Raw genomic sequence first — 14,073 nt, forward strand, 5'->3', positions numbered from 1 at the left:
GGGGGGGGCTGCTCTGAGGCTTTAAGGCTGTCATTTCATTCGGTGATTGGACAATCCGAACTCGGCTGACTCAACAGATGCCCATGGCGCCTCTTGAGGACCTCATTTTTTTTACTTTTTTTTTTTTCCCAGAACTGCGCTGCTCTGGGTGGCTGCATGTTGGAGTAGCTCTGTTGACTATATGTAAGTTTTGCCTTTTCTTGGACATTTTTTCCTCGAGTTTCTCAAGAAAAACTGTATTTTTTTGGACTTTTTACTTTTCCGTTTCTGGTACTGTGAAGCTTGGAGGATTTTCACTGCTATTTTGTCACTTTTTTCCCTTTTTGAGCATTTGTTATGATGCGTAATCATGGCATCAACCTGGTTTACAATCGGGAGCAGCTGATTAACATTGCGATGGCTGAAATAATACCTCAACTGAAGCCCCAAATCCTGAATGAGCTAAAACGCAAGAAGCGTGGGTGCAGAGCGGGAGCAAAACGGAGACAGAGAAAGAGGAAATTCAAACCATCTCTTCCATTGATCATAATGGGCAATGTGAGATCACTTGCCAACAACATGGATGAACTTCAAGCCCTTTCAAGGACTCAGCCAGAGTATCGGCAGTGTAGTGTTATGTGTTTCACTGAGACGTGGCTGCATGACCATATCCCCGGTTCCAGTGTCTCTCTGCCAGGATTCCTGACTATACGAGCAGACAGAGATCTGAAGAGGAGCGGGAAAAGAAAAGAAGGTGGAGTGGCAGTGCTTGTCAACAACAGATGGTGCCATCCAGGTCATGTTTCAGTGAAATATCGTCTCTGCAGCCCAGATGTTGAACTCTTGGCAGTAAGTTGTCGCCCATATTATTTGCCTAGAGAGTTCTCCAGTGTTGTCTTGGCAAACGTTTATATTCCACCTTCAGCCATTGCTGAAAATGCATGTGATGCCATCAGTTCCGTTGTCGCTAAGCTACAAACCCAGCACCCCAATGCATTTGTGGCTATATCTGGTGATTTTAATCATGCCTCGCTCTCTGCTACACTTCCAACATTTCAACAGTTTGTCAGCTGCTCCACCAGAGAAAACAAGACATCGGATTTGTGTTATGCAAATGTAAAGAATGCATAAATGTCCAAAACAAGACATCCTCTGGGACAATCAGATCACTATCTTGTTTTTCTCTGCTCAGAATACAAACCACTTGTTCAGAGGCAACCTGTGACAAGAAGAACTGTGAGAAAATGGTAACAGGATGCTGAAGAAGCCCTGCAGAGTTGTTGTGAGACCACAGATTGCATGACTCTCTGCCAAGGATATGAAGAGGACATCAATGCCATGACTGGATGTGTCACTGACTATATAAACTTCTGTGTGGACCATATCATACCCACCAGAACAGTGAGTAGCTTCGCTAATAACAAACCCTGGATCACCAGTGAACTGAAGAATCTGCTGAATGAGAAAAAAAGAGCCTTCAAGGAGGGAGACAGGGAATTATTGAGGAATACACAGAAGCAACTGAAGATCAAGATCAGAGACAGTAAGGAGGCATACAGGAAGAAGCTGGAGAACAAACTACAGAGGAACAATATCTATCTATCTGCCTCTAGAAGTCAGGTGAAGTGGCAGCTGGAGAGACTGAACAGGAACAAGGCTGCAGGTCCAGGTGGGGCCAGCCCCAGGGCACTGAAGGCCTGTGCATAGCAGCTCTGTGGGATTCTGCAGCACCTCTTCAACCTCAGCCTGGCCCAGGAGAAGATTGTAGTCCTGTGGAAGACATCCTGCCTTGTTCCAGTTCCAAAGAAAACTTGCCCATCAGTCAATGACGACTACAGACCGGTTGCCCTGACCACCCACATCATGAAGGTCCTGGAGAGACTCCTGTTGGCCCACCTGAATAAGCAAACTAGAACATATCAGGACCTGCTGCAGTTTGCTTATGGAGTTGGAGTTGAAGATGCCATCATCCAGCTGCTTCAACCAATCCACTGTCATCTGGACAAAGCACGCAGCACTGTCAGGGTCATGTTCTTTGATTTCTCCAGTGCATTTAACACAATCCAGCCTGATGTACTTTGCCAGAAATTCCAGAAGACACAGGTGGAGGCCTCAACTATCGCCTGGATTAAAGACTACCTGACAAACAGACCACAGTTTGTGAGGCTGAAGAACTGCACATCAAACCAGGCAATCAGTAATATTGGAGCACCACAGGGGACTGTACTCCCACCATTTCTTTTCACCCTGCACACCTCAGACTTCCAGTACAAATCAGAGACCTGTCATCTACAGAAATACTCAGATGACTCTGCAGTCATCGGGTGTATCAGAGATGGATAGGAAGCTAGTGGAGCGCTTTGTGGCATGATGTGGAAACAATCATCTGACCTTGAATGTGCACAAAACAAAGGAGATGACTTTAGACTTCAGAAGAAACAGGGTGGAGTCAAACACTGTTTCCATCATGGGAGAAAAAGTTGAGGTATTTGAGGAATACAAATACCTTGGAGTTCACCTGGACAACAGACTGGACTTGAGAAAGAACAGCCAAGCTGTTTACAAGAAGGGACACAGCAGACTGCACTTCTTGAGGACGCTTAGGTCCTTCAATGTCTGTAGCAAGATGCTGCAGATCTTCTACAAGTCTGTTGTTGAGAGTGTAATCTCTTCAGCCATCGTCTGTTGGGGTAGTAGCATCAGAAGCAGGGACCTGAAAAGACTCAACATCCTAATAAAACAGGCTGGTTATGTTCTGGGGATGACTGTGGAACCACTGGAGGAGGTAATGCAAAGAAGGATTCTCCAGAGAATCAAGAAAATTATGGACAACCCTGAGCATTCTCTTCACAAGCCTGTCCGACAATGGAAGAGTGTCTTCAGTAGGGAAGAGTACCGAATTCAGTACTTTTTAAGGTACTGACCGAATTCCACAGTACCGAATGAGCACCGATTCACGTCATTTGAAACGGTGCCTCGTTTCGGTACCTGTCCTTCTTTACGAGAACTTGCCTAGACAGCTGCGCATGTGCAAGAGCGTTATGTCGTTGGTCGCTGCGAGCCAGTTGTAAACAGAGCAGCATGGTAGAAAGAACGCACGCTAAAGCTTGGGTCCAGTTAACTAAATGTGATGGGTATCTGGGTGTTAGGAAAAACCCTGACCTAATTATCAAGCAGAGTTCACTCACCCTTGGTACTTGTTTACGTTTGGGTGTTTTTAGGAAACTCCTTTCTGCTCGAGGTGTTTTGTTCCATTAGGTGAAGCCAAAACTGGTCAGATGGGGAGTTTCACGATATTTGTTTTCTGAGGACAAGAAGGGTGTTCGTAGAATTTGTAGGTGTGTATGTTCAAATAAAAGCTCTTCACAAGTTTCGGCTCTTTGTGAGAGGAAATATGGCTTCTGACTTCAGTGTGTCTCTGTGCCTTTCCCTCACCCGTTGCAAAGGGAGCTTTGTAATGTATTTTGAGGTTTGTTACAATTTACCAAATTATCTGTATGTACTTTGACTTTCTTTAAGGTAAAAGAGGAGAGGTAATATGGGAGAGAGACGATGGAAAACTCCGGAGGGGGTTTGGGCCTTCTGTCTCTCCCCTCTGCTTCTAATTGTGTTAGGTGTGTTATTTCAGGTAAAGGCCCATGGCGCATATGAAATACCTAACAGTTAATTGGTGCTGAAACCCGGGATAGCAGATGCCTTCCGGTGGGGGATAGCCTTCGGGGAGCCGCATGGCCACTTCCTCATCAAAGTTCGGCCAGCTGAATTGCTCTCCGGCCGGCTGCTCCGCAGGCGAGCTTCCACCTACGGCTCTCGCTCTACCGGGACGAAGAACGCCAAGTGAGTACCTAAATTAAGTTGCACCCTTTATTTTTATAACTAATTGTCAGTGTGATTTTACACTGGTGGTGATTTTGCCATCCACGCTCGAAAGACGTTTCGGGCCCCGGCTGAAAGCTGGACTGAGAGCTGCCAGATCTTGTCCTGGACTCCGTTTGCCCCAGTTTAATAGAAAAGAGGAAACGCGAGGGAGGTTGTAATCCAGTCTATGTCTGCGCGCATAGGCACCCCACAGCGAATAGAGAAAGAGACAGAGGGGTGGGTCGTAAAAGGGTTGGATGTGCAATCACTATGTAAAACGCACTGACGATTGTATTGTTAAAGAGCAAGTAACGTCTAAATTAACTTTTTTTTGCTGATGAACTGTATAAATGAGTGTCTAATAGTGTTTTAAATGTGTGTATTCATTATTTTAGCATTTTGGTGCATTTTCTTAAAAAATTAAAAATTCTGCCTAAATACCACAGTATAGCTCCACCTTCAGCTTAAAACATAGAATTTGACTCATTTTGAATAAATTTTAGCCAATGGCTAAAGAGTAAGATACTACGTAATCCAGTAGAGTACTACGTAGCAGCTCTGTGTCAACGTTATAAAAGCATCGGGAGTCTCGGCCACGCCTTGTGGCGAGTTGGGAGTTGGATTTGCATGAGAGTGTAGGAGGCTAGCCGTAGTTCAGCATTAGCATATAGCATTAGCATATCCTAGTCTTTAGCATAGCTTTTAGTGTTATACATACTTATTTAGTGTTAGCTTGGCTGTTGGATATTGTAGTTTAGTTACTGTTTGGCTGTTAGTGTAATTAGGAAAGTAGTTCGGGTTTAGTGCTCCATATCGTGTTAGCATGGTGAGATGGTGTAGTGTAGTATGGTTGCGGAGCTCTGTCGGGTTGCACTCCTTTCCGCTGGACTTAGAAATTAGGCGCCAGTGGTTGCGTGTCTGGAAAAGATTCAGCTCCCGCCTGGTGCTGTAGTTTGCAACCAGCATTTTACCCGCGATTCTGCACGTCTCCGTTCCAAGAGGGAGGCTGTGCCCACCGTGGCTCTTCAGCGATTTAGATGCAGCCCACCGACTCTGCTCCCCCACCATGACGGGCTACAGTCTGAGGTGAGTAAGCTAAATAAAAGTTTTAACATCTTCTAAAGACAATTTCCTACCTAAATGCAAAGTTTGAGAGACGTGGTTCACTCCATTTAGCTAATATCAGTCTGCACTGCCTTCGGGCTATTTTGTCAAGTTCACAAAATGTGGAACGGGATGTAAGGTTAGAATCAGCGGCGAATCGGAACATATCTCGAAGCCCTGGCCGACAAAACGGTCCACATGACTGTCAGGCTCAGAGAAAATTCGGGTTGTTTTTGTGTCAGTCGGTAATTCTGCAACAGTGACTCTAAACTGACGCAGCACTAGTTGACAGACAGCATTACAGCGTGAAATCTAGCACAGCGTGACCCGGTTCCGTGAGGAATTCTGTTCAGCAGGTAGCATTTCAGGGTCTCCACATCATATGTGACTGACTTTTACTTTATAATAACATCACACACTAAGAATGTTATAAAGCGCCTATATGGGACAGTTTCTTTTGTATTTTATCTGACTTTATAAACATCAATGTGCTTCTATTTTTTTTTCAGGCTAAATCTACCCAAGACACTGGCTGTCAGACTGATTTAGTAATCTGCAAGAATGCACTTGTCCAGGCTGACGTGGTGTTACCCGTAGCAAAGGTGAATTATTTTTAATAATCTTCTATGTAAACATTTTATTACCTTCTAGTTTTAATTTGTTTTACAGATTGTTACAAGTGATTTATGCTCTTTTAAACATTTATAAATGTGCTGCTTCTTTGTTTTTATAGAGCTCACAGCCTCAGTGTCTTGTGACACAGGGACCATGACAGAAATTCATCTTCCAGAAGGTCCCAGAGCATCCACACCTCCTGAAAAGACCACGGTGTGAGGTGTCTGCTGTTGATTCCAGCTTCCACCTCAGTGACAGTGCAAGCTCAGTGAACTGTTCAAGGTAAAAAAAAATTAAAACATTTCTGAATTTTTAAGATATTAACAATTAAATAAGTATGTGATTACATCATGAAGGAGGCTACTGATTCTGGCCCTGTGACACTTGGTGGTCACCACCAGGTGGTGACGTGTGAGCTGATTCACCTGGTAAATAACTTTTAAATTAAATATTTTGTTTTTGCTATCAAAAGTAAATTAACTAATAACCTGCATTATTGCAGGACACTCAGCAAAATATGGACTCTACACCATGAGGCAGGCACACGTTAATAACTCTATAAGAGCACATAAGGTAAGCAACACCACATATTATTTTTATTACTGTACACTGTCCTGGATTTGTTTTCTTTCTGCATGATTTGTTTTCTTTCTGCATCTCATCATTAGCCTGGCTGATCACCTGATAACTCCTGTCATCTGGTTATGACAGCATGAGGATGTCCTCACACACCTGTAACCTATCAGCTCATCTGGCAGAATAGAGAGAGAAGAGACAACACCACATCTCCTGTTCCTGGAAAGCCTTCAGCCATCCTTCGATGACTGAGAACCTCCATCAGCTCTGTCTCCTGTCTGCCTACAATTATTATAATAAATATTGTGTTTGACAAGTTTTTTGTGCTGCCAAATATCTCATTTTGATTCCAGTTTTGATATTTTAATGGATATTTATAAATTACATTAATTGAATTATCACATTGTCGCATGTTTAACTAGCTCTATTGTGATGAACTAAACTAGCACCTCACTGTTAAAAGCTCGTTTTAATTTCAAGCATGTTTAAGTATTTATGGACATGAACAAAAACAGGAAATATATAAATTGAGATTTATTTAATTAATATAACAAATAAGGGGGAAAGAGTCATTGAAAGGCACATTCTTCTGGAAGTTCCTGATCCCGACGACATCAGCAGGAGACCAGCTGCAGACACCAGAGGATCACCTGCAACCAAGAGCAGCTAGTATCAGTAAATAAAAAATGAAATCAGGGCAGTTTTAATGGGCTGAACACATTACAGAATAATTTTCTCATGGTATATTTTCATAACTTTATGCAGCAGACTAGCTTGAGCCCAGATCTCCTGGAGAGCTGCTATCCAGCACGTTTCAGTGGATTTTCCTGCTTTAACAGGTTAGATAAGCTGTTAAGCAGCTCAGCTGTTTGTTGCTGATTAAAACCAGGTGTGTTGATGCAGATAAATCTCTAAAACATGCTGAATACTAGCTTTTTAGGGCCATGGAGACAAACCCTGCAGCTAATCCAATGCTATGGCTAACGGCTACTTACGTTCAGAGATGGGTCTGTTGGGTCGGTTCCAGTAATTTCAGGCAACTCACAAGCTCAAAACAATAAGGCTCATGTCCGCTTGTCTCCTCCAAATAGACTTGATCCCTTTCTTCTCGAGTGTCTGGGTAAGGAGGGGGAGAAACGTCCTCCACTTCTAATGACTGCTCAGAGTGAAGGGAGCTAGCTTCGTCTAGTTAGCCGTCTCTTCGTCACTGCCACGGCTCCGCCCTCTCGGTCCTCCAGGCAACGCCTACTAATGTTGCAGTTTTCAAAATTGATACGTGGGTGGGGTAAGACTCTGAGGCACACTTGACATGCACTTTAAATATTTCATGGTGCAGAAAGGTACCCAAGTTAATCATCGTTATAATTGGCTAAAGGAATCCAAACCGTTCTAAAATTCACCCCTTGTCATTCTGTGCTGTCTGCCGACTCATTGTGTTTCTGTGTGTGAAAACTGCCTGCAGGACGTGTAGGTATGCGTGCCTCAGGACTTCAAGGAATGTTGTGTGTGTCAGGCTCAACTGCAGTTCTGAGCATCGGTGTGTGTGCGTATCTGGGTTTTTGAGTGTGTGAATCCTGCAGATTCTATTCTAAGTATGATTGTGTGGCTGCAGTTCTGAGTGAATAGGGTGTGTATGGGGAGCATGAGTGGGTGTCCGGCGTGCATTTTTGTAAGTCTTTGGTTGTATGTGTATGTGTGAGCATGAGGGAGGGAGTGTGTGACTGTGTTTGTGTATGACTGTATATGTCAGGTGGGGCCTTTGACTCCTCCCCTCTCCTGGGACCTCCTTTGATGATATAGATCTTCGTCTCCCCTCCCCCTGCCACACCTGGTGTGGAGTGTGGTGCCTTGGTCTGCCTGAGTGTTCGTGGCTCCCGCGTCAGGGGGTTTAAGATCTTTGGCGCCTGCCTGGCCAATCCCGGTGGCTGCCTGGTGGGGTCTGGGTCCCTGGGCTCTGCTGGGTCCTCGGCGGGGGTGGTCGCCCCTGGGTCCCGGGCTCGGCCGGTGTTACGTTCCCCACTCATGTGTGGCTGTAAATGTGCTGTTTTTCTTTTTAGTATTATTGTGTTTGTTTAAAATGGTGCATTTAAGCTCTAACCAGTTAAGGACACACCGGCACAAGACATTGCTGGAGGGTGGTGTCCCCGTTACTGTGGAGACGTGCCGGGATTCCCTCGCTGCGGAGTTCTCTCCGGTGACGTCACTGGGAAGTCCCCGCTCCGAATTGCTGCAGCCACACCTGCAGCTCATCTTGGACTGAGTGTGTTTGTTCCCGTGAGGGGATAAAAGGAACGCTGGATACACGCCCGAGGAGCTACTCCTAACCCATGAGTAGTCTCCATTTCTGCTCCGTTCTGGACACCCTGAGAATACGATTGTGCGCGTGTTTAGAGGAAAGCCTCTGCATGGTATTCTGCTTAAGCTTGAAAGGTTTGTTTTGTTTGGCTTCAGAGAGCAACTTGCCTTATAGAAACTCTTAGAAACCCGTACCAGCCTATGTAACTATTTCATTTTAAAAGCTACCTGAGATCTGTTGATTATAGCCTGTTTTCCAGCTTTTAATTCAAAGCTGTGATTTTTCTTTAGTATCTTTTTATTTGACTCAGGAGTTTTCTTTGTTGGGCTGTGTCTAGTGGATTTTGTTAGAACCTCCAGCCCCAAGAACACGTGTAAGCTGTGTAACAAAAATAAGGTGTGTTTTAATTAAATAAGGACAATATTTTTATACCCAGGTTTCTTTCTCATCTGTTCTTATCTTTTCTCTGTCCTCTTAGCTTCTTAAAGGGGTAAAGCATAAGTTAAAACCTAACAAGTGGGGGCTCATCCGGGATCTGATCTTCTGCTAATACTCTTCCTTTTCCTATTTCCTATTGCTGTTGCTAATCTTTGCTTGGGTAGAGAAAATATTTTTCTGTGCAATAACATGTCTGGGTTTGAGTTGCAGGCCTTCCTAGAGTCCCCTTTCCGTAGACAACTGGAGACATGTCGGAAACAGGATCTATTGGAGGTGGCTGTTCACTTGGGTCTCCCTGGTGCTCAGCAAATGCTGAAGAAGGACCTTAAGGAGCAGATCGTGCTCACCATGGAACAGCTAAAGATGCTATCTCCTTTGTCTGATCCTGCTGTTTTGCCTTCACAGCTAAAGGGGGACATTGATGAAGGTGAAGAGGATGCTGATGGCGCCACAGCGGGTGGTGGAGAAAAGGATCCGGCAGATGGGAGACGAACTCCAAAAAGGAGTGAGGGACAAAAGACTCCTCCATTATCTCTCCCTCGTTATGACCCGTCTTCCTCAGAGTCCAGGACCAGTTCTCCTGACGCCGCCCGGCTACAATTGTGATTGGCTCGTTTGAAGCAGGAGGCAGAGGAGAAGCAGCGGCAGAGGGACTTTGAAATGCGGAAGCTAGAACTGGAAGCTGACATGAAGATTAGGCTCCGACGGTTGGAGCTGGAGATACAGGCGCAACAGCCAGTCCACAGAAGGGACGTGCCTGACACAGGACTGGGGATGGTTCCTGAGCGGCCAGACGTCGGGAAGTGCATGACGCTGATGCCACCATTCCGGGAGGCCGAAGTGGACAGCTACTTCACCGCGTTTGAGCGCTTAGCGACGGCACTCTGTTAGCCGCAGGAAGTATGGCCTCTTCTTTTGCAATGCAAATTGAGTGGGAAGGCACAACAGGTAATGGCATCTCTGTCTGTACATGATAGTTCTGACTATGATACAGTTAAAGAAGCTGTGTTGCACGCATATGAGCTTGTACCTGAGGCTTACCGTCAGAAATTTAGGTCTCTAAGAAAAAGGGATGGGTCTCAGACATTTATGGAGTTTTCTAGCGAAAAAAGCTTATTGTTTGATAAATGGGTTTTGGCGTCCAAAGTAACTACGATATCAGAGCTGAAGGAGCTGATTCTTCTTGAAGAATTCAAGCGTTGTTTACCTGAAAGGATTGTTTTGTATCTAAACGAACAAAAGGTGACAACTTTGTCGGCTGCTGCCATTTTGGCTGATGAGTTTGCTCTTACACATTGTGTTAAAGTTGAAAACAGAGTAAGACATGAAAGACACTATGCTGTGAAACCTAGAACGCCAGGAATTTCTGGTATGAGAAGTCCTCCACGCAGTTTTTATCGTCACAAACCAGGACATGGGGTTAAGGATTGTCTACTTTTGAAAAAGAAAAAGGACAGATCTGATGTTTCAGAACGGGTGGTTGCCTTTCTTTCTCAAACTTTGACCAAATCTAGTAGGAAGATGTTAGACAAGACCTTTGAGCCATTTGTGTTCAGTGGTTCAGTGAGTCTGGGTGACAATGAAACGTGTTCAGTGCCAGTGAAAATTCTTAGAGACACTGGTGCCTCACAGACCCTTATTTTGAACAGTGTGCTACCATTTGATGACACGAGTTTCACAAATGTTTCTGTCTTGTTAAAAGGATTAACTTCAGAGGTTGTTTCATGCCCCTTACATGAGATAAACCTTAACAGTGAATTCGTGTCTGGGAGGTTTAAAGTGGCTGTTTGTTCAGCTCTGCCCGTTGCTGGCATTGCTCTACTCTTGGGCAATGATATTGCAGGAGGCGCTGTTGTGCCCACACCTCAGGTGGTGGAGAACCCTATGATTTTGGAGTGTGGTAAATCACCCCCAGGTATCTCACCTGCTTGTGTAGTCACAAGATCAAGTGCTAAAAAGGATGTTGAGAATCTACTGAATGTGTCCGCCTTGTTTGAAGGGTCTGGAACCCGGCCTGTGATCATGATCAGCCTCAGGAAACAGTTCCTGTGGAAGACGTCCCAGAAGATTCTTCAGGGAGTCAAGATGATAAGGATCTGATTTTCCAAACTACATTGATTACAGAACAGAAAAGGGACAAAGCGTTGGATAAGTGTTTCTGCTGTAAGTGATTCTGAAGAAAAATCTGTAGGATATTACCTTCAAGAAGGTGTTCTAACGAGGTACTGGAGAAATCTCAGAGCGGAAAAGGCTCCCTGGGGTAGAGTAAGCCAGGTTGTCATCCCTCACTGTTTTCAACATCAAATCATAGCCCTTGCTCATGAAAGCAAATGGTCAGGTCATTTGGGAATTAAGAAAACTTACCTTGCTGTGTTGGATCATTTCTTTTGGCCAGGGATGAAGAAAGATGTTGCTACGTTTTGTAAATAGTGCCATACCTGCCAACTGGTGGGAAAGCCTAACCAACCCGTTACCAAAGTGCCTTTATCACCAATCCCAGTAATAGGAAATCCATTTGACCACATTGTTGTTGACTGTGTGGGTCCACTGCCCCGCACGCAAACAGGAAAGAAATACATGTTAACCATAATGTGTTGAGCTACGCGTTTTCCAGAAGCCATCCCATTGTCTTCTGTTACAACTAAGTCTGTCATCAAAGCTCTGATTGGATTTTTCTCACTTTTCGGGCTGCCAAGGGTTATACAAACTGATCAAGGCTCAAATTTTACGTCCGACCTGTTTAAAAAGGTGGCAGAATCATTAGGAGTTCAACATATCATGTCATCACCCTACCATCCTGAGTCACAAGGTGTGTTGGAGCGTTGGCACCAAACCTTCAAGAGCATGCTAAGAAAGTATTGCCACAGTACTGGTCGTCAGTGGGATGAGGGAGTCCCATTTTTACTGTTTGCAGCTAGAGAAGCGTCCCAAGAGTCATTGGGGTACAGTCCTGCTCAGTTTGTGTTTGGCCACACCCCCAGAGGTCCATTGCAAGCTTTGAAAGAGCGCTTTTTACGGTCTCCAAGCTCTAAGAAAGCCAAGGTAACTCAGTATGTCAAAATGTTCAGGAGTCGTCTGCGTCATGCCAATGAAGTGGCTCGTGAGCATCTTAACCACGCTCAGAGTTCCATGAAAGTTATCTTTGATAGAAGGGCTAAACATCGTGAACATTTTCCTGGAGATCAGGTTCTAGTTTTAACGCCGACATCGGGGGATTCAATGACCACGCGTTTTGAGGGTCCGTATGAGGTTAGTCATAAGGTTGGTGACAACACTAATGCTATAAAAACACCAAAACGTAGAAGATCTGTGCGTGTGTGTCATAGCAACTTGCTAAAACCCTATGTTTCTCAGATTACCCCTCAGAAGGTGTCCAGTGATGTCCCGGTGTGCGCAGCTGGTGTCATCTCAACATCTCTGAATCCAGAGGAGCAAGGAACAAGTTCTTTTGCCATTATGAGTCCCCGCCTGACAAACTCGGTGGCGTTGAGTAAGCTAGATGAAAATTTATCACATTTGGACAGTGGACAACGTGATGACCTATATGTGCTCATTAACTCTCATTTGAGTTTATTTTCAGATATTCCTACTCGTACAACTGCGTGTTATCATGATGTAGTTCTTACAGAGCCCACACCTATTAAGCAGCATCCTTTTAGGGTTAGTCTGGATAAGAGAGCATTGATGAAGCAGGAAACTGACTACTTGATACTGAATGGATTGGCCATTCCAAGCTGTAGTCCATGGAGTTCCCCGTGCTTGATTGAGAGGAAACCTGATGGTTCCCCACGATTCATCACTGACTACAGAAAGTTGAATGTAGTGACAGTCTCTGATTCTTACCCTTTGCCTAGAATTGACGATTGCATTGATAGGGTGGGGATGTCAACCTTTGTTACCAAGATTGACCTATTGAAAGGTTATTGGCAGGTTCCTTTAACCGATGCAGCATCAGAGATTTCGGCTTTTGTCACACCAGACGCATTTTTGCAGTATACTGTCATGCCATTTGGCATGAAAAATGCTCCTGCCACTTTCCAGCGTCTTATTAATACAGTGACAGCTGGTTTGGATTGTTGCAGTGCTTACCTGGATGATCTTGTTGTCCATACTACTTCGTGGAAAGACCACATGAAAACGTTGACGGAGTTATTTGATCGCTTAGCTGCTGCACGATTGACTGTAAACTTGGCTAAGTGTGAGTTTGTAAGAGCCACGGTCTCTTACTTGGATAAAGAAGTGGGGCATGGTTTTGTGAGGATGCTTTCTCGTCTCGTCTCGTCTCGTCTCGTCTTCCTCCGCTTATCCGGGTCCGGGTCGCGGGGGCAGCATCCCAACTAGGGAGCTCCAGGCCGTCCTCTCCCCGGCCTTGTCCACCAGCTCCTCCGGCAGGACCCCAAGGCGTTCCCGGACCAGATTGGAGATGTAACCTCTCCAACGTGTCCTGGGTCGACCCGGGGGCCTTCTGCCGGCAGGACATGCCCGAAACACCTCCCCGGGGAGGCGTCCAGGAGGCATCCTGACCAGATGCCCAAACCACCTCAACTGGCTCCTTTCGATCCGGAGGAGCAGCGGTTCTACTCCGAGTCCCTCCCGAATGTCCGAGCTCCTCACCCTATCTCTAAGGCTGAGCCCGGCCACCCTACGGAGGAAACTCATTTCGGCCGCTTGTATCCGCGATCTCGTTCTTTCGGTCATTACCCAAAGCTCATGACCATAGGTGAGGATTGGGACGTAGATCGACCGGTAAATCGAGAGCCTGGCTTTCTGGCTCAGCTCCCTCTTCCCCACGACAGATCGGCTCAGCGTCCGCATCACTGCAGACGCCGAACCAATCCGCCTGTCGATCTCCCGATCCCTCCTACCCTCACTCGTGAACAAGACCCCGAGATACTTAAACTCCTCCACTTGAGGTAGGACCTCTCCCCCGACCCGGAGGTGGCAAGCCACCCTTTTCCGGTCGAGAACCATGGTCTCAGATTTGGAGGTGCTGATCCTCATCCCAGCCGCTTCACATTCGGCCGCGAACCTACCCAGCAAGAGCTGAAGGTCAGAGCTGGATGAAGCTAGGAGGACCACATCATCCGCAAAAAGCAGAGACGAGATTCTCCTGCCACCAAACTCGACACACTCCACACCACGGCTGCGTCTAGAAATTCTGTCCATAAAAGTGATGAACAGAACCGGTGACAAAGGGCAGCCCTGGC

At 45.7% G+C, this 14,073-nt stretch overlaps 1 protein-coding gene and 1 long non-coding RNA gene across 7 annotated transcripts; one reads left to right on the forward strand and one right to left on the reverse strand.

The window, feature by feature from the left end:
* The first annotated feature begins 287 nt into the window (after window positions 1-287).
* LOC139066176 (uncharacterized) lies at window positions 288-6,450 on the forward strand. 6 transcript variants are annotated; one of them, XM_070548352.1, is made up of 6 exons: window positions 288-4,923; window positions 5,451-5,543; window positions 5,675-5,838; window positions 5,913-5,984; window positions 6,059-6,129; window positions 6,225-6,450. In XM_070548352.1, exon 1 carries the CDS (start codon window positions 337-339, stop codon window positions 1,108-1,110), a length of 774 nt encoding a protein of 257 aa, XP_070404453.1. In that variant the 5' UTR covers window positions 288-336; the 3' UTR covers window positions 1,111-4,923; window positions 5,451-5,543; window positions 5,675-5,838; window positions 5,913-5,984; window positions 6,059-6,129; window positions 6,225-6,450. The 6 variants fall into 5 exon arrangements, with proteins under 6 accessions (XP_070404453.1, XP_070404454.1, XP_070404452.1 ...); XM_070548353.1 differs by having other exon boundaries at window positions 6,268-6,450; XM_070548351.1 differs by having other exon boundaries at window positions 6,059-6,450.
* Window positions 6,451-6,653: 203 nt separating this feature from the next.
* Window positions 6,654-7,421, reverse strand: LOC139066200 (uncharacterized). The gene is made up of 2 exons (XR_011519146.1): window positions 7,128-7,421; window positions 6,654-6,782 (listed from the first exon to the last, which is right to left on the reverse strand). It is a non-coding gene; the product is annotated as an uncharacterized lncRNA (long non-coding RNA).
* Between the last annotated feature and the right edge of the window lie 6,652 nt (window positions 7,422-14,073).

This window comes from Nothobranchius furzeri, chromosome 2 (genome assembly GCF_043380555.1).
Source record: "Nothobranchius furzeri strain GRZ-AD chromosome 2, NfurGRZ-RIMD1, whole genome shotgun sequence".
NCBI lineage: Eukaryota > Metazoa > Chordata > Actinopteri > Cyprinodontiformes > Nothobranchiidae > Nothobranchius > Nothobranchius furzeri.

Coding starts and splice junctions, on each gene's coding strand:
- LOC139066176 (XM_070548350.1), top strand. CDS start 337: ATGATGCGTAATCATGGCATCAACCTGGTTTACAATCGGGAGCAGCTG.